The following is a 26,408-nucleotide window of genomic DNA, read 5'->3' on the forward strand; positions in this document are numbered from 1 at the left end:
TCTGATATATCTCGCAAATGTTTAATTTTCAGCAGAACTTCTCATAAATATACACATCACAAATTCAACAACCAAATGACGGGGGAGGGCGTCCCCTGGCACCTGGACCCTATCCTACTGAAGGCAGTTAAACGCTAAATCCACGTCATTACACGCCATGCTCTCAAATAGCAGTTTAGTACACCTGCTTCTCTGCACAGTGACTTGACGTCGTTGCTGGATTAAAGAAATGAAGAGATTCACGCTTAGTAACCACTTCAGAAACAGTCTGACTCTCACACCATAAAGCTGAGTTCAATAACGTCTGGTGAAGGTATTTTTTAAAATATATACACTATTAAAACATAAAATGAATCCTTTGATGGGTAGGTTTTTTTTTTTTTTGGAATGTTCATCTCAACATTCTAAATCAGTGTTCTAGAACTCCATTGTTTTCCATCACCAGCAGCGCCTGTCACCATCAGCATTAGAATGTTCGGTTAAGAACATTCCAATCACATTTTGTGATCTCATACTTTAAAGTGTTTTTTTTTTGTTTTTTTTTTTTTTTAAAAGAAAGAAAAGATCAGACCATTCTTTTTCAGCAGTGCACCCGTGTTCCTGAGGGGGCGATGATCTCCCGCACAAGGACAGGCAGAGTCCGAACTCTACACTGCGTGTCCAGCTCTGTGTTCCCTCCTGCGTGAAAGGCAGTAAGCTCAGAACAGACCCGGCTCCCCCACCCTCTGCTGATCATTCGGCGAAGACAATACAGGAATAACAACAATTTTAATAAACAGTAAATCTGTGGCGCCAATCGTCCACTTAACCTAAAGGCATTTGTGACAACCAGTGCAAGTACACCCGGGTGAAATGCATTCTTCCCTGTACGCTGCAAGTAGGACCAGCATCCTTTGGATTTCAGCCACTTTGAATGCATGATGGTACACAATAATACAGACACAAGCATATACTGCATGTTACTCAATACAGCAATGCATGGCACTAGATTCAAACACTGGACACTCTTAGTCACAAAGTTCAGTTAGCCAAAGACCGAGAATTGTTCAAGACTGCCCATTACAGCAGGATTGGTCACCAATGTGTCCTCAAGCAGGTCATGTTACATACAACCCCCCCCCCCCCCCCACACACACACACACACACACACACACACAGACTCCACTTAAGTTTAAGTGCCTGTGAGGGTAGAGATGTATGATGTTTGTGGGCCTCCTCATGCAAAACAGCAGGGAGGGGGAGGTCGGTGCCAGATATGAAAAGGGCATGCTTCGCAAACGGGGTTCCATTTCCATAAAGCAAACGGGACATGGCATGGGTTTGCCCTGTTCTGCTGCACCGATCTACACTGCAGCACTGGAGACAACGTTAACTCACGTCAGATCAGGAAATGAAAAGGACACAGCGTTGGCATTTTCCCTGCAAGTTTCTTTTTCCCCCCTTGATAAAACATTAACAAAAAACCATAGTATTAGCACAACATACAATAACAATACAATTTCCCAAAATTGACAATAAAATATAATAAATTCAAATACAGGAAATAAAACAATAAAACATTAACATTAATCAAACAGGATATGATAACAATCCTCAAGACATATAGCGCAACCAAGAGGCCACCAGTCTATATCAAAACTCAAACCAGAATTACTTTTTAAAGATGCATATTACAAACATTTACATATAAAGATGCATAGAACATGCTTTTACTTTTCTTTAGTTAAAAAATAATAATTTTAACAATTATTTTGTTTACAGATTTTCTCAATTTCACCAGAATAAAATGTATTTTAAAAATATTCACCACAATAAAGTATTTGAAGGTAAACAGGATACCAATTTCCTAACATATTATTATTATTATTATTATTATTATTATTATTATTATTATTATAGTAAGTGCAGGAACAAAAAATAATGAAAACAATTGAATGCATGTAGATTTGTTGATTTTGACAACAATTAAACAATTATGGCTGAATCCATGCAGGGAGGTGCGAAATATATCAAATGAAATATGATCAGTGAAGTCCTGAAAGCAACAATTGCACAAAACATATTTTCTAATGCAATCAATAATCTTAATGAAAGATTAATGAAAACAATATATGTGAAATCACAATATTGAGAAGGCTGACCCCCTGCATAGACCGTAATCAACGCAGTGTCACGAGCTGTCCACGGTCCTGAAGCTCTGTCATGACGTCGACGTGCTTTTACGTATACAACGCCGTTTGCGTAACAACGTATCCTCCCACATAGGGACATTCGTGCGGATTACATTAATAGCACGCGCGCAGTTTCACGATGTTCCAGGTGTCACCCTCTGAAGTTTATTTAAATCTGACAAGAATGACTATAGCGATATTTGTTTATTTATTTGAATTTTAATTGTTAAGTGAGTTACTGGGATCAGGGGTCCTGCCACAGTCAAACGGATAATGACTGTTGAGCAAATATGTTAATTTATACATTTTGTTATTCATGTTCTGCCCATAACTTGAAATGAGGAGGACTGGTTAGAAGAGTCAAGGAAAAACACGACGGCCCATCGGTCTAGAGGCCCTAAAACAGTAGAAAGCATTTGTATATACATTTGAAGCGTTTTCGTTGAGGATATTGCAAAGGTTTACGCGATGGACGACAAACTATTGTTAAAATGTTACGGATTGGTGATTGGCGGACATGTCAAACTATAATTCAGTACGGACAACTGCAAAGCCACCGAATCAATATTTCAAATAGTCTACATTAGGTCTAGACACAGGGGGTAACATTGGAATTAATAGTAGATCGAGGCCTACTTTATATACTGTCATTTATCCCGTAGAACAAAAAAAATGCATATGTCGAATGTCGTATAATTGTATATTTTTTGAGGGCAAATTAAATTAGAGAAACGGTATTACGATGTGTACGCTGTGAATTGCAACGATTAATTACCGAGACAGTGTTACGGCGTGTAAATCATGAATTGTCCATTCTACTAGGCCTCCTAGCCAGCCTTGCCCGACATATACTTTTAAATAATTCATTCTAAACCTTACGGTAGGTGTATCGCACATTAAAATTAGATTTAGTACCAACCGAATTCAGGCCTAATTTTAGCCTGACACGGCAAGCGAATATTTTCCATGCACTGAGGGGACTGGTTTCCACAGCGCTCATGAGTCGTGATTTCACAGTATTTTCACCAATGAACATAATTTGGCGCCAATATGAATTAAAAATGCATTTGTACTTTAACTGCATGTTATATTTGCCGACAGTATGTCCATAAATCGATATGTAGATTCAATTTTGGTAGATACGACGCTCTTAACAACAACGCCAGTGTTTCACAGATCACATATCATATGGCCTACACTGAAAATTTGTAAACGGAAGCGGATGAACTGGACTTCATGTGTTCATTGCTGTGAATAACTGTCACATAATGAGTATTGCACCTTATCGGACGTGTGTTTTTAATTTGTTCCAAAGACCTTCGCTATGCAATTGTACGCCGCTTTGGATAAAAACGTCTGCCAAATAAATGTAATGTAATAAAATTATGCTTTGGTAACAGGGGACAGAAGGAAAATTCCCCAGCGTGATTGTAGTATAAAAGAAATGACACATGAAGCATCCTTATTGTAATACAAACGGGTACCATAATGGAACGCTTACAAATTCTAAGCTTACAGGGCAGTTTCCTCTTGCGAGAACATCGACATACACAAACACACATAGGCGCACACACAGGCACAGGCACAGACACACACACACACACACACTCACACTCAGGCTTACACACACAAACACGGACACACAAGCGCGCGCTCACACACACACACACACACACACATGCGTCCACACCAAAAACGCACGCGAGCGCGTGCACACACACGCACCCAGACACAGACATACACACACACGCTTATGCACACACACACGGTACACACACATAGACACGTTAAAGAGAAGCTGTACAAGTGGAACCTTTTCCGCCTCGTTTCCTTGCAATTATAAAAGGAATATGATAAGCGCAGAACCACAGTGGTGGGTAGAATAATTGAGTAACATTTTAAATAAATCGTAAAATCACTCGGCAACACTTGCACAAGGTAAAAGGCAATATTTAAATGTACAGATTTCCAGGCAGGCGAAGTGTGTTATGATGAAATGCAGTATTTTATAATGAAGTGATGTTAACATTCCCTTTAAATCAAGCCAGGAATATAGGAAAAATAATATTTTGAAAATAATATTTTAACGCAATGTAACAGAATGAGAACAGCATATTATTCGAACGTAGTATTAAAGAGAGAACGCAGCTTCTTCCAATGCGATTTGTCATCCTGTTTCTATATATGAGATTGCTGATGCTGCACGCTTTATATGTGCAGTGCGGCACAGTCACGTCAGTCAGACGTGCTCGCAGGTGACAGGTAAAGAGCTGTTGGGGAAAAAAAAAACAAGAAGTTTTCAAGTGCAATGCTGCAACCTGCAGGTGAAAGTCCAGAATGGCATACCTGCGAGTCTATCTATTAGCTGGCTTCTCAGCTCCAGCACTAAGGTAAGTCCTGTTGGAGAAACGCCCAAAGACACTTTCACACCCGTGCCACGCCACAAAGATTCATTCGAACACACTTTATGGCCGTTCCGTTTCAACCTCCGCATCTGAACAGCACCTCTTCGGCACCGCAGTAAAATTTCATTCAACGTGTGCCTGTCCTAAATGTTTGCCAGATCAAAGTTAAAAAGTGACTGCATTACTGTGCTAGACGCATGCTGGTGGAAACGGCTTCGGTTGGGAAACGGCAATGCTAAAAATTATGGGAATTCGAGTAAACATTCGATCGTTTCCATTTTATCATCATGCTAACGGTTCTCATATGGTGTTCCATTTTTTTAAGAAATACGAAATGTCGTAATCTACCCCACTTTTCAAGCCTAACATCCATCCATTCGTTTGGTAGAAGGGACAATATAAGGAAACCTAAACAGCCTAACATTCAACTAATTCTGACTCGGTGGAAAACTATAAACGATAACTGTAACAAGCATGACACCTAGAAGTCGTCATCTATATAAAAATCTCAAAAGCTCAATATTGGCTTATCCCGACCCAATAAACAGGTGGGTTTAAAAATGGCGGCTATGAGGACATTCTAAAGTCGTGGTGAAATGAAAATACAATTCAAGCAACTCGTACTCGAAGCAGCTTGTACAGCAGCGTCACTCCTCCAGATGTTGTACGTGTGTATGTTAAACACATTTTTTCCAAAAGATATGTTTAATCTTATTTTCAGTTGGAACTATTTCAAATGGCAACGCTATACCTGCGCTGAAGCAAACTGTCGTGGAGTCTCTTGTATCAACAGACTCGGGTCTTCATTAGCGGAAAGCTCGTGCTTCTTCAGAATTGATCAGGAAAACCGTACCGGCACGATATGAAAACTGATTTAAATGTTTATCAGTTGTGAATAAACCCCTTAACAACGGTTCCACTCCTACGTAGGCCATAGTCTCTTGTAAACCTGCCGGAAGGTAGCCAGAAAGGTCTGAATTTATATATCTAAAATATCCTTCATCGCGCAAAAAAACTGCAGGGCCCAATAATACACTAATACTGTAAGAATATATATATATTTTTTAAACTCCAGGAAATGAAATTTCTTTAATTTCTACAAAATAACATTTGGTCTTTCCTAGACTTGCCATTCACAATCTTTAAACTCGTTCATACAATGTTTAAGGGCAAATGAGAAAATGCTAAACAGGAAAGGCATCTTGACACAGTAATATTTCTTTTCCAAACTATGTGCCTATTCGTGTCTTGAGAAATATAGTCCTTTAGAGTTACCAAGTAAACATAAAGGCTATCGGGCCATAAAATTAAATAATTTAAACCATTTCATATTTTTAAAATAAACTTGTCGATTTTTTTATTTGTTTTTTTATTTGTTTTTTGCGCTAAATTCCAAAATATAAAACTGGAACATTTATAAGAATGTCTTCACATTTTTAAGTTATGAAATATGTTATGGCCAATAAAATTAAACGTATAGGTTTCGCACGATATTTTCAATGATTAAACGTTTATGATGGATTATTTTATAATGTTTATTATTAATTATTCATGATTATTAATTGGCTATTATTATGATTATTGCAATGATTATGTTGCTACTGTTACATTATATTATATTATATAGGCATTACAAATCTGTAGAAAAACTGGCCGGTGTTGATACATTGGAAAGTTTGTTATTAACCTCACAACCTTCGTACAGCAACTAATTATTTTACGCATAATACTTCCAAGTATGTCTGTAAGGTTTACACGTCATGCTGAATCCCTGTAGAATTGTTTCCCTTCCCAGTGCATCTGGCTTAGGGAGCGGACACCGATATGTCGTATTTACACTTTCTGTCAGAACTAGGAATGACCAACAGGAATGCCGAGGGACTGGCTCGCGCGAGCGAATTTATTCCCTTCTATTTCTCACACTTACGAATTACGAATTTACACTAGATGGGTAATTCCTCAACAGAATTGGCCGCCCGGTAACCAGGGGATGCTTTGCGAACTATACAGTCTTTAAAATGAGGATCCTTCGCTGTGTGCCAAGAATATAGCGTACTCAAGAGACCCATTCCACGTCTTCAAAGTATTTTTCTGCCGCGGCGAGAGTTTACTTTTAGCCGGGCGATGCATCCTGGGCACGGCGGGGGTTGTCAGTTTTGATGTTGCAGGAAATTCTGCAGCGATTAGGTCCTTTCACGTTTCTTTCTGTTTTTTTGTTATGATGGAAAATGATTTTATCGGCACATCCTTTTTTTGTGAAGTGCAAAGGTTATTGTTGATATGCATTGTTAGAGCGTCTTTATGTCTTCACTTAAAAGGAGCGTCTTAATAGTGGGACACGGATCCAAACACACACACACACAAACACACATACACACACACACACAAATCATCTCCCATTCCCGCTCTCTCGCTCTCTCACTATCTCTCACTCACTCTCACTCTCTCTCACACGCGCGCACATTTTAAAAAGCTCTACAAAAATGTCATATAAACAATGATAGTTAACAGTTATAGTTGGACTACAATGCAGGAATGAATTAGAAATGATTTTTTAAATTTAGTCACTGTGAACAAAAAATGTAATAATGTATAAATTTTAAAAATGCAAAAAATAAAAATGGATTAATGATTAAAAATTTAATGTGCAATACGAAGCCCCTAAGAATCTCTACAGAGTCAACTGTGTGTTCAACTGTTCATGTGTTAATTTATGGTCGAGGCAATTTTGTCAAGTGTAGGCTATTTCCGTACATAAAAGAATGATTATAAAATACAATTAAATGATAACTTCATGTACAAAATAGCAACGCTTTCAAACTTCAATGGCAACTGTTAAACTGTTAAACTCTTTACATTTATTAGGCTGCAATATAAAAAATATATATTCTTGTGCAAAATACTAACTTTGGGTCACTGGTTTTTTCGGCCCCAATTTTCTTCCAGTCTTCAATCAGAAAACATTTAATTGTAAATCCTCACGTAGGCTAACTAACGTGTCTAAAGCAGTTATGAAAAGGAGTCAAAATATCGCACGAGGTAGTTATGCGTAATTAAATGTTGAAGTTCACACTCAGGATCTGTACGAAACGTATGAAAACAGTTGAAAATCTGTTGGCTTTGTGTTCCTAATAATAACAACAACAACAACAACAACAAACAACTCAGTAACTCAGAATTACTTACACAGATTTTTACAAATATAAATAATTCAGTACCCAAAGGAAAAATAAAAAATGGAATGTAATATTAACTCTAGTTAAATGTCAATTACATCTGAGGAATACGGAATTATTTGAGTGAGCAGAGCATAGGAATACACCATTAATGCAGCCAATACTTCAAATTATTATTATTATTATTTTTTTTTTTAACTAGTAGGTTCCTATTGTTATAAGACAAATAATACTTGTTGTGGTTACTGTTGTTAGCCATAGCAATAAGTGGTATTAGTAATAGAAGTTCCCAGTAGGTGTAGTAGTAGCAGCAGCAATAAGTATTACAGCAGAAGTGGATTTGAAATGAGGCCTAGTCGTCGTATTCATGTTTGCGGAATCACACAGATTTATACGGAATATTTTCAATTAGCATAGGACACGCATCCGATTAGTATCACGTTTCATTTCGAAATATTAGAGCAAGAGAGATCCTCGTCATGTCATATGTTCGTGATGTTTAATAGGCCTCGGTTTCGCTCAAGTTAAAAGTTAATATAAATTAGATGGCTCAAAATGAACATGAACGTGTAGGCCCTAGCAGATTATTATTCTTGTTGTTGCATTGTTGCTCGACAAATATGTCTATCCCATGGCAGTACCGAGGAGGAAGCTGTCGACGCCCGCTCGCTTAATTTCGGTTTTCTTTCTCTAATTAATGTAGAGCTCAGGGGACAGGATCCCATGCTCGGGGCGGTAAACTGACACTCGCGCGCTGTGTGTGGTATCCAGGCAGCGCTTGATGGAAAAAGCCTGCTTCCACTCATGTCAAAGCCATTTACCCAGAACAACCCCCTACATACACATGTATACACTCAGCGAAGACCACCTTTTCACAATCTCAGCGCTCGGTACTGTTTGTTTTCTGTGAGAGTTGGTTACGTATGGACTCACACGCTCTGCGAGTTTCATTTCAAATTTCCTCTGCTAAGTGTTGACTGATCCATCCGCATTATCAATGCTGTCCGTTTATGTAGTAACGCGGCCACATTTCTTGTAAAAAATTAGACGCTTATGTTACTCTCGTAAAAAATCAGCCGCTTATGTTTCGGCTTTGGTCTTGTAGTACATTACACTGCCTTGACAACATACATGATAATTTTTTTTATGATGTGAAGCGAAAACTTCCTTGACGTAGCCTAATTCTTTTTTTTGCTCCCTTCCGTAAGTTGTCCAGAGAAGAAGCAGACACCGATCTATCTACCAGAGGCATGCGAGCAGAGAGATTCGAGAACTTTACCTTGTACGTTTGGCGCGTGGTGATGTTGATCGGAATGTCTGGAGGAGGTTTGATAAATGGTGTAATTGCGTGTATTAGAAATGTCAGAGCGAGAGAGGGGCTCTCTGGTGCTGTGGAAGCGCCTCCCGCTAGGACGATGACTGGACAGGAGCCAGCTCAGGGAGGGGAGGTGGGTCCCTGGTCGCTGCTGATTTCTTGGAGGGATTTAGAGGCGGGGGGTGGTAAGAGGGAGGGAGGGGGGGTCTTGAGGGAAGAAAGATTTACGAATTGATAGGTGGTCGCGTTTTGTTTGGCTGAGCGGCCATACGCAAAAAGTCGAGGAGCGCCGCGTTTCCCCCTCTTTAAGGCTTAAGGCGAGCGATGGCCACCAGGTCGAGGGCAGAGCAGCATTCCGCGCGACACAGAACCGCCGTCTTGGAGTAACTCTCGTATCGACTACACTGGGGGGGAAAAAAGTCACGGCACCACAATAACGGGTTAACACGATTGGAAACCGACCTGCGCTCTGGCGGAGACTTCTTCTTTTTTCTTTTTTTAACAGCAACATTCTCGCCATTTTCAGGACACGGGCATTTCCATCCGAACGGGAGAGTTATTCTCTCCCTCCTTTCGACCGCATTTGGGTTGAAGTAGCCTACAACGTCCAGCGTCAAGTGGAGTTTAACAAGACACTCTTCATTTTCAATTTTTTTCCACACTCAAAAGTCCATTATTAAAGCAGAATCTCTTATTTTGCACCTCCCTTATTTTCCCTCCGCGTATTCGGCTCAGCCGTGATTGTGTGCCAGCAGACAAGACATGACGACTGAACCGCCTCAGCAGCAGCTGGACCCGCCGCCGCCTTTGAGATCCAGTCCGGCATCGGGAGTTCTGCACTCCGCCCTGATGAGCGCTCAGTCGGTCGCGGAGAGCGCGGCCACGGCAGCCGCTGCCAAAGGGAAGAAGGCGAACTCCGGTCTGAGGCGCCCGGAGAAACCGCCCTACTCCTACATCGCCCTCATCGTGATGGCTATCCAGAGCTCGCCGACCAAAAGGCTGACCCTGAGCGAGATCTATCAGTTCCTCCAAGCCAGATTCCCCTTCTTCAGGGGATCCTACCAGGGCTGGAAAAACTCTGTCCGGCACAATCTGTCCCTGAATGAGTGTTTCATCAAGTTGCCCAAGGGCCTGGGGAGACCGGGCAAAGGCCACTACTGGACAATTGACCCGGCCAGCGAGTTCATGTTCGAGGAAGGGTCGTTTCGCCGCAGACCCCGGGGTTTCCGGAGAAAATGTCAAGCGCTGAAACCCATGTACAGGATGATGAACGGCATCGGGTTCGGCACTTCCATTTTACCTCAAAGCTTCGACTTCCAGGCGCCCTCGGCGTCGCTGGCGTGCCACACCAACGGCTACAACCTGGACATGATGACGAATTCCATGACGGGAGGCTACGACGGACTCGGCGGTGGCCACCACGTCCCACACATGTCCCCAAGTCCGGGATCCACGTACATGGCCAGTTGCCCGGTAACGTCTAACGGGGATTACGGTCCGGACAGCAGCAGCAGCCCCGTGCCCTCTTCGCCCGCGATGGCTAGCGCCCTCGAGTGCCACTCGCCCTACGCAAGCACCTCGGCGCACTGGGCATCCTCCAGTGGTTCGCCGTACATCAAGCAGCAGTCGCTGGCTTCCAACAGTCCCGCGTCCTCCGGTTTACATTCTAGCATGTCGTCCTACTCCCTGGAGCAGAGCTATCTCCATCAGAACGCCAGAGACTCGGCTGACATTTCAGGTAAAGTGCCTTTTTTTGTTGTTGTTGCAAATGTGTAGTTTACTCGCCCGGTGGACATATAAGAGTTGTCAGTGGGGCAGATCCACTGAAAAAGATTTGTGCACGAGCCGCTTATATCCCCGGGGCTGGTCGGTGTTTTGAATACGCTTTATTTAACAAAGGTTTGTAAGTTTATTTTACGTCATTGAGTTAACCGTCGGGAAACTACATCTCTACACAACGTTACGTTTGAAAGACATCTTAAGAATAAGACTAATGAGCGTGTTAGAAATGTATAAAGCGCCACATATTCAACTCCTGACAATACTCGTGTTCTGTATTACCCTCGTGGCTACATCTGTAAATTGTTTCAGGGTTAGAGTACAGTCTCACGCAAAACCGTACTGTATTTTCAAGTAAACAAGTCTGTGTATTACACGTCTGCTTACACTGGCTGAATCTTAAGAACACACAGACCAAACCCTTGTCCCTTGTAAATACCTGGAAATACTAAATATAAATTTCTCACAATCAAGCAATAAAAATGTAGGTTATTCCCAAAAATCAATTTGTATATTTCAATGAAAACAGTTGGTGGAAGATTTGAATTGATCTGAAATGTTCCTCTCAGGGATTCAGTTTCGAAAAATGAAAACTCATTGGATTTGCAGTTAAAATGAGAAATTTTCACAAGGGGTGGACAAATAACGGCTAATGTTAATTGGATGATGGAACCCCAAACTGAAAAGCGCGTAACACAAAAAAAAAAACGTTTTCAAAACGTGTTTCCGTTATTTTGCCAATAATAATATTTTGCCTTATTTTGTGAGCTTTAATTTATGTGAGTGATCTTTTTTTTTCTTCTTCCAATAACTAGGCCCCCAGGAAACCTCGTCATTGATTTGTATTTATGAGACGTTGACTAAAAAATGTGCCCATTTTATAAGGGCTCTACTAAAAAATAGAGCTCTTTTGGTGCTGCTAATGTTAATTCTTAATCTCGGGTCGAGGAGGTTAACTAAACACGGACGGTTTTCGCGAGACCACACCAGAGAGCTGTTCATGCTGTGCTGGGCCACGGGGAAGAGTTAGGCCTTGTTAAATTTTATGCGATTTGTGACTTTCTATAACGGGAGCCCTTATCCATTCGTTCTTTTTTTCCCCTAATGCCCAATAAGAACTGTCAATCAATCAGAATGTTGTTTCTGAAAACAGAGCCATTCCCGTACAATTCGGAGCTAAAGACTAACATTCAACCACGAAAACAGCACATCTGACCACGGAAGCATCACATCTGGTGCCGGTTTGGCCTGCGTAGAGCGACCTTATAACTGTCCACACCTGAACATTTTAAAGCACACGCGAGATGAACACAAACTGTAAAAAAAATAAAATAAAATAACAAACGAAATTGTAACACATTTTCAGTAATAAAACTGAAGATAACCAAATGTCTGTGAATACCGAAAACGTAAATCCAGTACAAAAAACACGAATGGTTATAGAACTTCCATACATCATTTCGGTCTCAGATAACACTATTCAGAAAACTTACAACGTCCCGTAAGCACTGGCCTACATTCCCCATTGCGTCTGACATGCGCCTATATCACGTGTTAAAAGTAATGTACATTCTCAAAACATATGTGTTGCTAACAATAGACAATGTGTTATTTTTTAACACACGGCCATGTCTAACTAAGGACAACACATTTTGTGTTACTTTCAGCACAGTCTTTAAAAAGTTTAACACTTTAAAAACTGTGTTAAAAAGACTCCCTGTGACATATAAATTGTGTATTTGTAACAGAAAAATGGTAACTTTGACACAAAATGTGTTGAAAGCAACACAAAAGTACTGGTAACACAAGAAGATCGTTGGATTTTAGCTTACCATTTTTGAGCAATAGGCCTTACTTAACTGAGAATATGCCTTCGCCACTAGCCTATATCACAGTTTCAAATTCCTTTCACGGTAAATTATGAAACATAGTTTCAAATGCCTTACACTGTATTTTTTTTTTTTTTTTTGCACTGATTAAACTGTAATCGTGTTTGCATGAGGCCAAATGGGATCTAATGTAGCCAACCCTATCCGAGTTAAATTCACTATATGAGAGTTGATTTCACACATTATTCTGTGTATGAATGCCCGCATGCTTAAGAAAACGTTCTCTTCTTAGTTGATAAAAGCCAGATAAGTGCTTTGATATGGGCCTAGTATGAAGTGAAACGAGGAGACGCCTGGTTTGCTGGCGTGCCAAATTATTTTCTCACGCCAAATCCAGCCACTTGTACGCAACCCGCATCGGGGAAATGTGACAGATTCTTGGTTAATAATCTATGCCATTTTCAGTGCGGTTTTAGAAATTTCCAGAGAGGGCAGAACATACCCAAAACGAATGCAATTCAGACTAAATCAAAACAAATACATCTCACACAGTCCACATTGCCATGATACCAAGTTCTATGCTAATTTAGTAAACAAAGGGTAAAGAAATAAACGAAAAACAAATGCAGTGCACTCATTTTATTTTGTTATCATTTTGCTTACAGTGGGGATACCTCGATACCAAAGCCACTCCTCTCCAGTGTGCGACAGAAAAGATTTCGTTTTGAACTTTAACGGAATTTCCTCGTTCCATCCCTCGGCGAGCGGCTCTTACTATCACCACCACCATCATCATCATCACCAGAGCGTCTGTCAAGACATCAAGCCTTGCGTGATGTGAAGGACATCGCGCCGAAGTGCGTAATTAGTAGGCCAACGGTGACGAGTAAAACAAACAAACAAACAAAGTAAAACATCAAAACAAAGAGACCGTTTCAATAAAAAAGGTCTATAGACGAAAAGCAAATCAAGGCAGCGATGCGATGAACAAAAAATTAAAAAAAATTACCAGTAATATAGCAGTTATAAGCAACACATACGAGCATAAGCAAGACACATAAAGAGGAAACACGTCAAAAATGTTTCTCTGCCTGCCAACCACTTCGCATTTTAAGCATTTACGGTCCCAACAACGCATAACGTATACTTCTTTAAAAGAAGTGGGGGAACAGTGTGTAATGTTCAGCCGTCAAATAGGCATATGAATCTTTGAAAATGTAATCTATATTCAAATGTATAAAGGTAAATATACACGTACACAAAGCTTTTTTATGATAAAAAATACAATTTTGCACTTACTGTATATCCTCCAAGAATTGCTTCAGTTGTTTTTTGTTGTTGTAAAGTATTACAATAAAACTGTTATATTTTACATATTTGTGTCCTCTTGCATATGTCTTTTCCAATATTACTCATTTTTTCCTACCACCCAAACGGAAAACGTTAGGCTAACTGAGACATGTACTTATTATTATTATTATTATTATTATTATTATTATTATTATTATTATTATCATAACCAAATGTGTATGTTAAAAATACTTTAAGACGAATAAAAATGTATACACATCCAGGCTACATTTCTCTGAACTATGGCAGACATCACAACAGTGTCAAATGTCAAACGTCAATAGTAAACACAGATATATTTGAGCTCTGTAAAGCTGTTCAGCGGCTCTGATAAATACAAATTCTGATAAATTTCAAATATGGCATTGGCATTAAAAAAGCATCCTTAGAAACAAGTTCAATTTTCAAATGTACATTATAAACGTGAGGCCCCCAGCTTTCGCATAAACTGCATTATGGAAATACTAACCACCAGACACGAACGTTGAGACAATTCAGTTTACTGGTGCCGGTTAGCTGGATACACAGGGAACAAATTAATATGGAATAATACCGGGCAGATATTGTCATTTTAACTATTCGCTTTTGAGGGTTTACAATCGAAATAATACAGGCTACTCGTTGATGATTACTGTACACGATGTGAGAAAGAGGCTTCATTGAAACTCACGCAGAATGCACAGTCTTAGAGTGGAATGTTTTAAAGCATATCCTTAAATAACGGCACATACATTTAAATATATATATATATATTGCCGGTTCTCTCCGTTGTGACGCACTCAAATAGTTTTTCAGTGAGATTTGGCGAAAAGCACAATTATTAAAATCGAGCCCATTCCCCATGACGAGATTCAAAAGTGTGAAAAGTGTGAAACGTGCGTGCGTGCGCGTGCGTTTTCGAATGACCTACACACAGAAGGGACAGATATATTACTGTTAAACGAAGAGAAACGCTTGATCCTCACGATATGCCATTCTCTGACACAGTCAACTTTGTGCGAACACAGAATAGAGAGTCACTATAGTGGTGGAAGCGCATCACGAGGCGGAAACCGCAGTTCCATTTAAGAAATCCCTTTTTGAGCTGCGCGCACTAATAGCATAAATGCAATATTCTTTCGTGAGAGCATTTGGTTATTAAAGTACGACAGTCATTTTTATGCCAGATGATATTTTACCGCAGTGGTTTGTTTAGATTAGACTGAATGAGACTTTCACGGCCATATGTTCTTCGTATTCCAAGATGTAATATATAACCTCGTGATGTCTGAGAGCAGTGCAGGTCCTTTATTCATTTAGCGACTTGAGGCGCCACCTAGCGGCGTATTTCTAAAGTAAATGCACCAAATAACCGTTCAGCTGTATCGGACAATTACGACCGCCAAAGCTGAACAGCTAGGCTACAAAGAACGAAAACAATTTCGGACAAAGAGCTTTTACGGAGATACAACTTGCCGTTCATATTTTTAGAATCGACTAAAACATGACGCGGTGGTAGCGCGAGGCCTGCCCTCCAACAAACAGCCTCTACATTCCCACTTGGGGACAATGAAATCCGACCGCAAAGCTGTTTAGACTTCGTTTCCAATTACCAATTTCAGGATTTTTTCTTTTTTCTTTTTGCTTACAGATGTTTAGTTTATTTTATCCTGACAAAGGGCAAATGTTGAGCAATATCAAAACGAAGCAGGGCACTCATTTAAGTAGCCCATCTGAAGTCAAAAACACATGGCGGCCCAAGATGCCTTAAAATTCCAGTTCAATTTAGGAAATATACGTGGAATTAAATCCACCCGCCGACGTAGAAGCAGAGACAAATACAATATCACGCAGATACGCACAGAGCAGGCTATCCCTAAACCCCCGGCAAACAGGGCCAATAAAGAACATTAAACGAACCTAACCCTAACTTAAATTTACCTCGTAATTAAATCCAGCCAAAACCATACTTATTTTAGATAGCCATTATTGCACGTAGCACTTACTCACATAATAGGGTGTATGTTTTTTTTTTAAGTCAGTGTTTAAAGAGGGCATTAAAAAAAAAAAAAATTTCAAGAAACAATGCACAGATACACCGTAAGAGATCAAGGGAAAGTGATACAGCATATTAGTTTGTTAAGGTCAAGCACCGTGTGTTTTATAGAGTGTAGGACTGTGTGTTGCCTTCTAGCTTGAAGCAGGAGAACGACAGTAAAATTGCTACAGCTTACAAGTGTACCACATGTTTTTAAATACAGTCATACCCCGATGGTGCTTTGCTGTGTGCAACAAGTTTGTGTCATAGGAGTAACCTTTTTTTTCTGCGTTTGTTCGTTTATCGTTTTGGGATAGTTCTGTGTTTGTTCGGTTATCATTTTGGGATGATTCTGTGTTTGTTGGGTTATTGTTCTGGGATAGTTCATTGTTTGTTGGGTTACCGTTCTGGGAAAGTCCTGTGTTTGTTGGGTTATCATTCCGGGATAGTTCTGTTTGTTGGGTTATCATTCAAGGATAGTTGAGTTGGTCGTCATCTGCAGGGTGGGTTTCATGTGTTGTGCACCCTGACCTATTTATTTCCCAGCACGCATCTCGTCTTCCCTAGATAAATAAGAGTTGTTTTGTCTGCAGTCAGCTCACTCTTGCTTCTCAAAATAAAAAAAAGAAACTGGTGTATATCACAGTCAGTAATACGAGCAGTAGGGACGGTACTGCTGTAGAAATGACAGTAATACAGTACATGGCTGACCGGACAAAGTGAGTGGCTGTGCTTGACTAGAAGCAGTAGTGTAATGCAGGAAAAAAAAGAACTTCATTGGATACTGTCAAAATTACCTCACTGTACTCCTGAATTCAGAATACAGGACAAGAAAAAAAAAACGACAAAAAAAAAAGCTAAATAGTAGCTCGACTGTTAGTAATTTTCTGTATGATCTACAGAGCAACGCATAACAACGTAGCTTTCAAAATCTAATGAACTGGAGCATGTGTTACTTGACAAATGGAAAAAATGTAAATAAAAACAGAAGGGATCATAGAATATCACAACGAATCGTTAAAGTTGTGACCAAATGACATTACACAAATGAGATACATGTGGCCAAGCGCCATCGCAACTGGTTTCACCCACCTCACACGATTTACTAACTGAGAACAAATTATATTTTCATAATCTTGTTTTCCAATGTAATACTTTGATGTTTTTCCACTGATAACACGCACAATTAAACAGTGAAGGAATTTAAAACATCAAAGACCAAATAACCCTTCGACAAACCGTGTTTACAGTCCTATGTTGAATAATAATTTCAAACGTCCCTTTTATTGTGGACAGTTTTCAATGTGATGTCAAATTGCGCCATCTAGTGGTTGCAACAACTAGGATCGCAATAACGGAAGCGAGTAAGAGCACAAAAAGTTTAAGCAAAAAATCTACATTTATTTCAAACATGCTGGTTATTATTATTTTTTTTTTATATTTAACCAGCATTACCTTCAGATCAATGCCACATTGACTAATTCCCATTAATAATCAATAATTAAATTGATAACAATGGTATAAATGCTTGATCATATAGATCGCCAATTTGGCACTCCCGTATTTTCAGGTGTTCTCAGTTGAAAATTTTTAGGTTAGTTCAAAGTGCTAAAATAACCTAATTTGGTCTTCTTTTTTATTTTCATGAAAATACACCTTTTTCAAATTAATCCCAGGCTTGGTATGTTTAGAAAGCTATACCTGCAGTGCATTTTGTTTATTGTGTTTGTATCATTTTATTTTTGATTTTTATTTTACATTTTCGGGCATTTTGTGTATTTTAGGATGTTTAAGCACACAAAGTTATCGGTTTGTTACAAAGTCGAAGCGGCACACACACACACACACATTCCAGCGCCTCGGACAACGTGGAGATACATTCAACCCATCGCCCCTTGAGCCCTCTGTCCGAAGCCCCACTTAATCCACAACACACACTGCTCATCATCATCACCATCATCATCATCACGCACCTTGAAAGAGCATTTCACCTCTTCCTGTTTTGACGTGCGCTCCCCGAAATCTGTAAACACGCGCAGCCAATGGCGACCGCGCCCAGAAGGGGCGGGAACCGCTTGGTCGGGTCAGGACCGCGGAATGCTCGCGAACGCAGAACAGCCGTCTCCCGTCTCCCGGACAACCGCGACAGCCACTGCGAGTCGATGACGGGTCTGCAGTTCAGCGGCCTAAACTCCCGCCGTAAACGCCGCCCAGGCTGCAGCCGTCTCAATGGGTGGCCGCAGCCTTTAGCCACGGCCTCAGATCCGCGCAGTTCGGCGATTTTTCCCATTACAGAGAAAAAAAGTGCATTCCTGCCGTTTGAGCATTCGCCGTCCTGTTCCAATTTATCGGTGTTTAACTTGATTAAATTTGAGTGTCATTTCCTAACCCCCTCCCCCTCCCCCCTACATCTGTGTGTCTACATATCATGTGCTAACAAGATTCCCTCCATAAGTCCATTTGAAAAATAATATTTTAATATAGAAATAAAAAAGAATAGTGTATTATTGAAAAAAATAAAATAAAATAACAGGAACATTTTTGATAAACATTTTTACAGTGTAACATTGACAGTAGAAGGAAAAGTCATTTCTGCAAGTCATGCTGATTAATCTTTCCAAAATTAATTGTGGTTGAAATAAGCTTTATACTCTAAAAAAATTATACTCAATAGAGAATACTCAATATTTCAAGGCAATTTTCTCATGAAAGAAGGGACTTCAAGTAATGCAAGTTAAAAAGTTTTAATTAAGCTCAAATATGAAAATAATTTGTGGAGCAAGTTGCCTTGAAATACTGAGTATTCTGAATTTCCACAGGCAGGTAAGTGATCATAGCCTTCCACAGACAGGTAAGTGATCATAACCTTCCTCAGACAGGTAAGTGATCATAGCCTTCCACAGGCAGGTGAGTAAGGAGGTTTCCCAGCATCAAACCAACCTGTCCAGAGGCACAGAGGAGTCCCAGAACGTCCACAGAACACACTCACCCAAAATGCCAGCCTGAACACACAGTTTTTAGCTCACTCCGGGATGAACGAAACGCACAGCGAACGCCTTGCACCGCAGAGACTCGGTAGGCACAAGGCCTTATCGTTGCCGACGGTAACAGCCGTTGCAAGCGCCATCGGGCCGAGCGCGGTATCAGTTCTGGGGTAAACACGGCCACCCAGAATCCCCAGCCCCCCCCCCCCCCCCCCCCGCTCCGGGGGCGAGACTCGGGCGTGTTCTGCACCTCCTGACACAGCGCTGGATCACAAGGCCTCCATAAATGATAAATATTGTGACAGCAGACAGGGAAGTTTAATAAACACCACCGTACAATAGAATCTGCCATTCATGTCTGCAACGGACATGCATGACTAATATCCATCTCTCTCTCCCTCCCTCGTCTCTCTCCCACCCTCCCTCCTTCTTTCTCCCTCCCTTCATCCCTCCCTCCTTCTCTCTCCCTCCCTTCATCCCTCCCTCCCTCTCCCTCTTTATAATTTATGCCATCCTCACTAATTTATGCTATCCAATCTACGCCCATGGCTGTATTCACAAAGCATCTGAGCGCAGGGCTGATCGAGGATCAGCGTTGCTTTTCGGCTGATAACGGGCTAAGGTTAGGATACGGGGAAAGGGGGGAAAAGCTGATCCAAGATCAGCGCTCCTGTCCTGAAATGCTTTGTGAATACAGGCCCTGAGAGCTGGTGTTTTAAAAAAAATTTATTTATTTATTTTTTATTCCAGGCACTCGATTCTCAGTGTCAGTGCCGAACAGCAAATGGAAAAAACCTGCGCTGATCCAAACGGCATCGGGCTGGCCAGCCCTCACGGCTCACAGACCTCCTCGCCCCGGCCTGTTTGAAGATCCCAAAAACGCGCCTGTCCTCCAGCTGCCCGTGTCACGATTCGGATTTGTTTTTTTCCCCTAGTTTTCCGGGGGCAGTTGTGATGGTGGGTGGGGGGGGGGGGGTTAATACACCCATTTCACTTCCACCGCCACCACCATGTCATTCGATTACCCCCCCTCCCCACATTCTGTGTTCTACACGCCAGCATCGGGGCGCTTGGAAAAACTGCGGCCGCCCCCACAAAAGCTCCACCACGAGGCATTCCATCGTCCGGGCGAAACCGCTTCCTGCTGCGCTGAACTCCGACGTCCGGCAAATTCGGGGAATCCTGCCGTTGCGCAGAATGTTTAGGAATTTTTCTTCGGCTCCTTTAATTAATTGATTGATTTGTTTATTTACTCACTTTGTTAACTTTATTTATTTATGCGGTAAGGTAAGGTGAGGTGCCAAGCCAAAGAACCCACATCGCCGGGTCCAGCCAGCCCGGCCGAATCCTGTAGAAATCTGGCCGGTTTTCCTGTTCCTAGAACAACTGCGGCCTCGACCGAGTGGAGGAGGAGGAGGAGGAGGAGGAGCCAGCTAGACGAGCGTTCACCGCTTCAGGTCTGCTAGTCTTCCCTCTCCTGAACTCACCGAGAGCATGGAGAAACAGGTCCTCCAAACTGGGGGGGAGGGAGGGCATGGCGGGTGGGGTGTGTCCACAACAAAGAGCGGTTTGCAAAAAAAGGGGCGGACAAATCGAATCAAAATGGCCGCCGCAGGATCTACACAAAAGAAAACGGAGAACGGGGGGGGGGGGCAGAATCCCCTGCGACGCCGACCCCCGAACGAGGAGGCGCTGTTCTCCGACCCCCGGAGGGGTCGAGCGGCGACCGCGTGGCGACGTCCGCGGACGTGCTTACACCCGTCCGTCTCGCCGTCGCGCTCGAGCCAACCGAGCGGCTCTCCGTTTACAGCCACACACGCACTGCGAGCCTGACTGCGCAGAACGCCCCCCCCCCCCCCCATCTCCAGCTGCGCTCTAAAAATACTCCCCAGATGCGCACAGCTGGACGGCTCGGAGGCTGTGGCCCGACGCTGGCGGCTCGCGCAGCTGGAGGGCGGCCCGGCTTTCTGACACGTGAGCCACATGTGAGTTCGGCGCTTCGCCCGCGGAGGTCTCCGACGCCAGGCCCGCCTTCAACACGGCGAGCGCCAGCGAACGACTTCAAACTCGTTCTCCACTCGCCGGACGCAAATGGCCGTTGAAGGGGAAAAGACGTCACCTTGCACAAGCCGGCAGTGATTAGCCTCTTTTATCGTACGTTTTTATTACAAGCGGTATATGGTCCTAATTTTTTATTTTTTATTTTTTTAAACAATCCACAGGCAGTCCTTGAAAATCACTCTCCTGCTCCCCTCTCCTTGCGGCTTAAATAACCAAAATCAGTGCTGACCTTCAATTTGAAACTGTGTTACCGTACAGATACTGGAGGAGGTAGGAGGGGGATGCTGCAGAAAGGAGCAAGAACAAGAATAACTAAGAAATAAAACTCCCAACCTCTTCCATCACCTCGGACCCCTGCGATACAGCATTCAACAAATCATAATCATTTTAAACACAAGAAATAAATAAGACGTTTATTCACGTGCAGCTAAGTCCTGCCTATCATATCCAGCCAATCATAACCAGCCGATCACATCCAGCCAATCATATACAGCCGATCATATCCAGCCAATCATAACCAGCCGATCATATCCAGCCAATCATAACCAGCCTATCACATCCAGCCAATCATATCCAACCGATCATATCCAGCCTATGTTGGATGGGATCTGACCATTTTCAGCAGTGCTGCGTCATGTTAAAACGGCTCGTTTGAAAAGGACCCAAAATCCAGAAGTCGGGGCATGTAGCCAAGCGGGGGAAGCTGCCATGGCAACCGTGTGTTTACTGTGGAAAGGGGGTGAGGGGCGGGGGGGCGGGGGGGGGGCTTACGTTTCCGTTTGAAATGTCCGTCTAAATGCAGACTTCCTGTTTTGTCGCTCTTTTCAGACTAAAAAACTAATCTTGTGATGAAATCCCTACAAGGTGGACCTCAGAGCCAGCATGAGTGGTCCCATAACTCAAAAAACAAGCACCTGTCCCCCCTCCTACCCCCCACCCCCCCACCCCCGCCCCCGCCCCATGGCCTGACGGCTTGTTCTGAAGAGCTTTGTCTTCTCCGATGAACTACATTCAGCAACACACACATGCTACAACAAATACGATGTCCTGTATAATAAATACAATACAAAATTACAAAACTAAAACCGCGCTTACGAATACAACTGCATCACAACTGAACTTTGGGATCATCGCAGACTCGCTGATCTTCTCGGCCAATACCGAGGGCAGGACAGACCCCACGCAGTCCTGAGCCTGACGGGGGCTGCGGCCAATCAAGAGGACTCCTCAGGAGGCCCCTGGACCCCAAATCGCCCAGGCCTGCAGACTCAGGGCCACACTGCTGCGGCTGCGGGTTCGAGCGCAGAGCGGTCAAACAACCACAGGGCAGGAGAGGAAGGAGAAGATCAAAATCAGCCGGTCTGGTTCACGAGCGGGACAGGAGTTGCGGGACGAGGTAAACCGATAGAGGTAGATAGCGGAACCGGAGTAAACGATCCAGAGCAGGATCGATACATAACTGCAGACCCTGTCAGAGGGTACTTTCTGGTTTCCACCGTAGCGACAGGTGTATCAAGCGGACTCAGTTAGCGGGATAACTGCACCGAGTAAAACCCAGAGCAGCTCGATTTACTTCAGTCCATGCTCCAGATTTAGAAGACTTTCGAGTTTCACTCAGTCCAGTTATCCAGCTGACTCAGTAATAACCCTGCATTGTGAAACAGGGCCCTGGCCGTGCTTCTGTGAATCCGAATACCTCCGGTGGCCAAGAGGACAGGCGAGGACAGAACTCTGACGAGGACCTCCTGATGCACCACCTTCTTTAAAAAAAAAAAAAAAAAAAAAAGTGTTGTTGCCTCACTGAGAGGTCAGGCGCAGACAACAATATGAGTTCAATTACTGAGGTCAAAGGTCATGTGACAAAGGAAGGACACTCCCCAGTGTCGGGTTAGCTGATTGCCCGACTTAACACGCTCCCACTTTATCGTTTCCATTTGTGGTGATATCCTGATTTCGGCCGCAGTGAAACAGCATTGTTGATATTAGCACGGTATGCTTCGCATTACGAGGAACACATGGTCGGCATGGCAGCCACGACGAGCAGGACGAGCACAACCCCGAAACCCGAAAACGCTCTCCAGCCCCCCCCTCTCTCCCCGCCCAACAGGACCTGGCAGCACGGCGGGCAGTCGCTGGGCAGGCTGCGTCGGGGGGGGGGGGAGAGCATGCACAGCTGGCAGGCCGGTCCTGATCCGGGTGGGGGTGTGGGGGGGCGAGGGGGGGGGAGCAGAGCCTCTGGCCCCGGGCCACTGCAGCTCAGCGCTGGATTCAGGCCTTCTGCTGAGGGAGCACATGCCGGAGTGCCAGCTGCATGCTGGCTGGCTGCGGACAGGCCCTCACGGCTCCTCCCCACCACACGCTACACGCACGCACGTATGCACACACACAAACACGCACACAGACACACCACGCAGCACAACACACTTCAAAGCAGACAACGAAACGCTACACATACACCGTACACACACATTATGACAACATGAATAGCGAACGCAACAACACAACACACAACTTCTCCAACACAAGACACATCTGGTTCCAAACGGAGGACACTGCATACACCACAGTAGTTGCAGAGACCATACAACACATTCAGCCGCTAGCGCACAAAACACTCTAGCACGCCACATAACACGCACACACACACATTGCCTCAACACTGCCCGGCTACACCAGGACTAACACACCACACCGACCTCTTACACTGCTACCAGTATGGACATGCAACACACACGCACGCGCAGACACACTTCAAAAAACGAAACAAAAAAAACGAAACCTACTTACATATCACCGTTACAAACATCATGAGAAATGAGAGCGAGAGCGAGAAAGAGAGAGGCATGGGTGCACACACACATACTTCTCCAAATTGCTCAAAGAAACATCTTTGGGTTCTGATGGGTAATGAAGTGGCGTACACTCACAGTATGCTGTGCAAGAAGAACCCAATATGTCAACCATTTGTGTCAGCCTGCCTTTAGCTGGTCGTACATTAAAATAGCACAGCAGCCCTATTGGAAAACACTGCAGCAGCAACCACATCTGGCCCTCAAATCCAAATCTGGCCCTGGTTTTCTTTCCACCCATGGACTTAACTGAACAATTGGTGCTGCCGATGGACCAGACTCTCTTCACACCTGCCTACCAGGTAAAGGGAGCCTGAAAACCAGCAGGCCTGGGCCTTTGAGGACCGTGATTTGAATAACAGGGGCCTACGGTTGGAAACTGCAGACTCAATTGACTGAGCGAACGCAATACACAGGTTGCAATACCAATAACAACCACTAGATGGCAATGCAGTTTATCAAATAATAGATTTCAGGGATCAGGGAGAGCATGCCATGCACCACGTCCTACTTCCGGGGGGTAAGAAGCCAAATAAATGCATTTATCCATTAAATGTGTTTTTAATGCAACAATTATCATATTAAACAAACCAAATGTCGCGCGCATCAAACTTGACCGGGCCCCCTTATTTTAAATAAAAGAACCTTTCCATTGTAAACGGCAAGGGGGGGGAGGGGACAGAAACAAGTGATCTAAATTAACAGGCATTGGTTGCACAAACGTCAGATGAACAAATAGCTGGATTGGTAAATTTACTGTAATGTAGGACCTAATTCCTGCCAGAGGCCCCCACACCCACCCCCACCCGAAAAAAAAACTTACCACAGCACAGGAAGATGAATTTGTTGGGTCTTGTGGGAATAGCAGTTGGCAATCCATTGCTGTTCCTGGCAGATCAAGCACCAAAGGTGCACCGGGTATCACTTCCAATCCGTTTGCTGCCTACATGTGTAGTCCATTGTTTTCCGCAACGACGCTGCTTGTATAAAACTCACATTTTTGGCAAGCAAGTAGAGGTTTGGAGGCCCGATACTCGTCGTCTGGCTCTGGTCGAACACACACAGTGGTGTAAAGGCAGTTCATTTAATTGCTCGGTCTTCAGTGCTGCCAAGCCCGCGTATAAAATATGACCTTGGGTTTTTTTTTCCCCTGAATTGGCTTGAAATTTTTAGATTTGCGGTTGCGGTTTTTTGGCCTACTTTTAAAACGTGATCGCTTGTTAGCAAGCGTCCTGTACAAGTTTATGGGAACCGTTTTCCACCTTTTGTGCATCGAGTGAAAATGTCTAGGCGACTACGAACATCGACTAGCCTGATCACCACGCGCCAAACGCCCTCCATAGAGCGTCATCATTCACGTATTTGTCCAGTCACAACGGGTACTGATGGGAAAAAAAACACTCCCATGTTCCCTTTGGGTTTTACCAAAAATACTTTGCCATCAACCCTCTTACACTCCAAAACTGTCGGGAGCACAGTCTAACGGCGGAGAACAAGTAACGTATCCTTACAATCCCAAGGTCACCAGTTTGAATTCCACGGAGGTTTGAAAACCGAACGAAGAATATCTATTAGATAAATGTGTTCACGGTGTTAATGTATCCTTTTGTGAAATTCATAGCCTATCCATCACTCTACTCTTGTTTAGTGTACGACTGTCCAACTTTAACAGCTACTGTGGTCATTTTATCCACCAATCCCAAACCATAGACATCACTCATCACTGATGAACCTCACGGAAAGTTTGTGCAATTCTTTTCTTTTATTTGATGTTTCACGACCAGATCATATTGTCGTTTTCAATTATGTGTCTGCAGTTCATTTAAAGGTAGTGCGTAGGTGCAAGAACCCTTGACCTGACCTTTTTTATTTAATACTTCTATCCCAGCCAAGAAAAATCCTGTCCATACAATGCTGTCACTCCAGTAGTTTACTTAAACTATTTAAGTCGCTACTTTAGTGCTAAAGTGTAGTGTTCGGATTTGAGATTGCCAGATAGAGATCACATGCAGTGCCAGAACTGTGTGAAACACGAGTGTCATTTTCCAGCAGCGCAGTCCAAAGAGCTGGTCCGCAATACCAGGAAAAAGAGCACGAATAACTGAATTTATTCTTGCAAGTTGTGCATAAGCCTGCATGAGCCTCAGCCATCAGCTTGGTTCTTCGTCAACAATCTGATGTTGTATGATTAAAATAAATATTCTTGCACACATTTATTGATATCTCTATTAGTGATAGCCATGAGTTCAGATATTTGGCATTTGTATTGATTAGGTCTTAATTTTGGGGGGATTTTACTCCAAACAACACGTAAAAAAATTTTTTTTTCAAAAAATCAGTGCAATGCCGACCTTCTTCTGAAAAACTAAGGTTCCTTGTTCAACGTTTTTAAAAAGCGTTTTGGTCGTCAAATTTCTTGTTATACGACACAGTCCCCATTGGCAGCCTGTTATGTATGAAGCCCACAATGGC

General features: G+C 42.9%; 1 protein-coding gene and 1 long non-coding RNA gene across 2 annotated transcripts; one reads left to right on the plus strand and one right to left on the minus strand.

The window, feature by feature from the left end:
- Positions 1-25,997, minus strand: LOC135253982 (uncharacterized). Its single transcript, XR_010329729.1, has 2 exons — positions 24,760-25,997; positions 1-678 (listed from the first exon to the last, which is right to left on the minus strand). It is a non-coding gene; the product is annotated as an uncharacterized LOC135253982 (long non-coding RNA).
- Positions 9,268-14,047, plus strand: foxf2b (forkhead box F2b). Its single transcript, XM_064333889.1, has 2 exons — positions 9,268-10,805; positions 13,341-14,047. The coding sequence occupies exons 1-2, from the start codon at positions 9,830-9,832 to the stop codon at positions 13,514-13,516; spliced, it is 1,152 nt and encodes a 383-aa protein (XP_064189959.1). The 5' UTR covers positions 9,268-9,829; the 3' UTR covers positions 13,517-14,047.
- Positions 25,998-26,408: the final 411 nt, after the last annotated feature.

Source organism: Anguilla rostrata, chromosome 4 (assembly GCF_018555375.3).
Source record: "Anguilla rostrata isolate EN2019 chromosome 4, ASM1855537v3, whole genome shotgun sequence".
Taxonomy (NCBI): Eukaryota; Metazoa; Chordata; class Actinopteri; order Anguilliformes; family Anguillidae; genus Anguilla; species Anguilla rostrata.

Excerpts from the sequence above, each read along its gene's own strand:
- foxf2b (XM_064333889.1), top strand. The coding sequence starts at position 9,830 with ATGACGACTGAACCGCCTCAGCAGCAGCTGGACCCGCCGCCGCCTTTG. Across the intron at positions 10,806-13,340 it reads AGACTCGGCTGACATTTCAG|TGGGGATACCTCGATACCAA; the intron begins GTAAAGTGCCTT and ends TTTTGCTTACAG.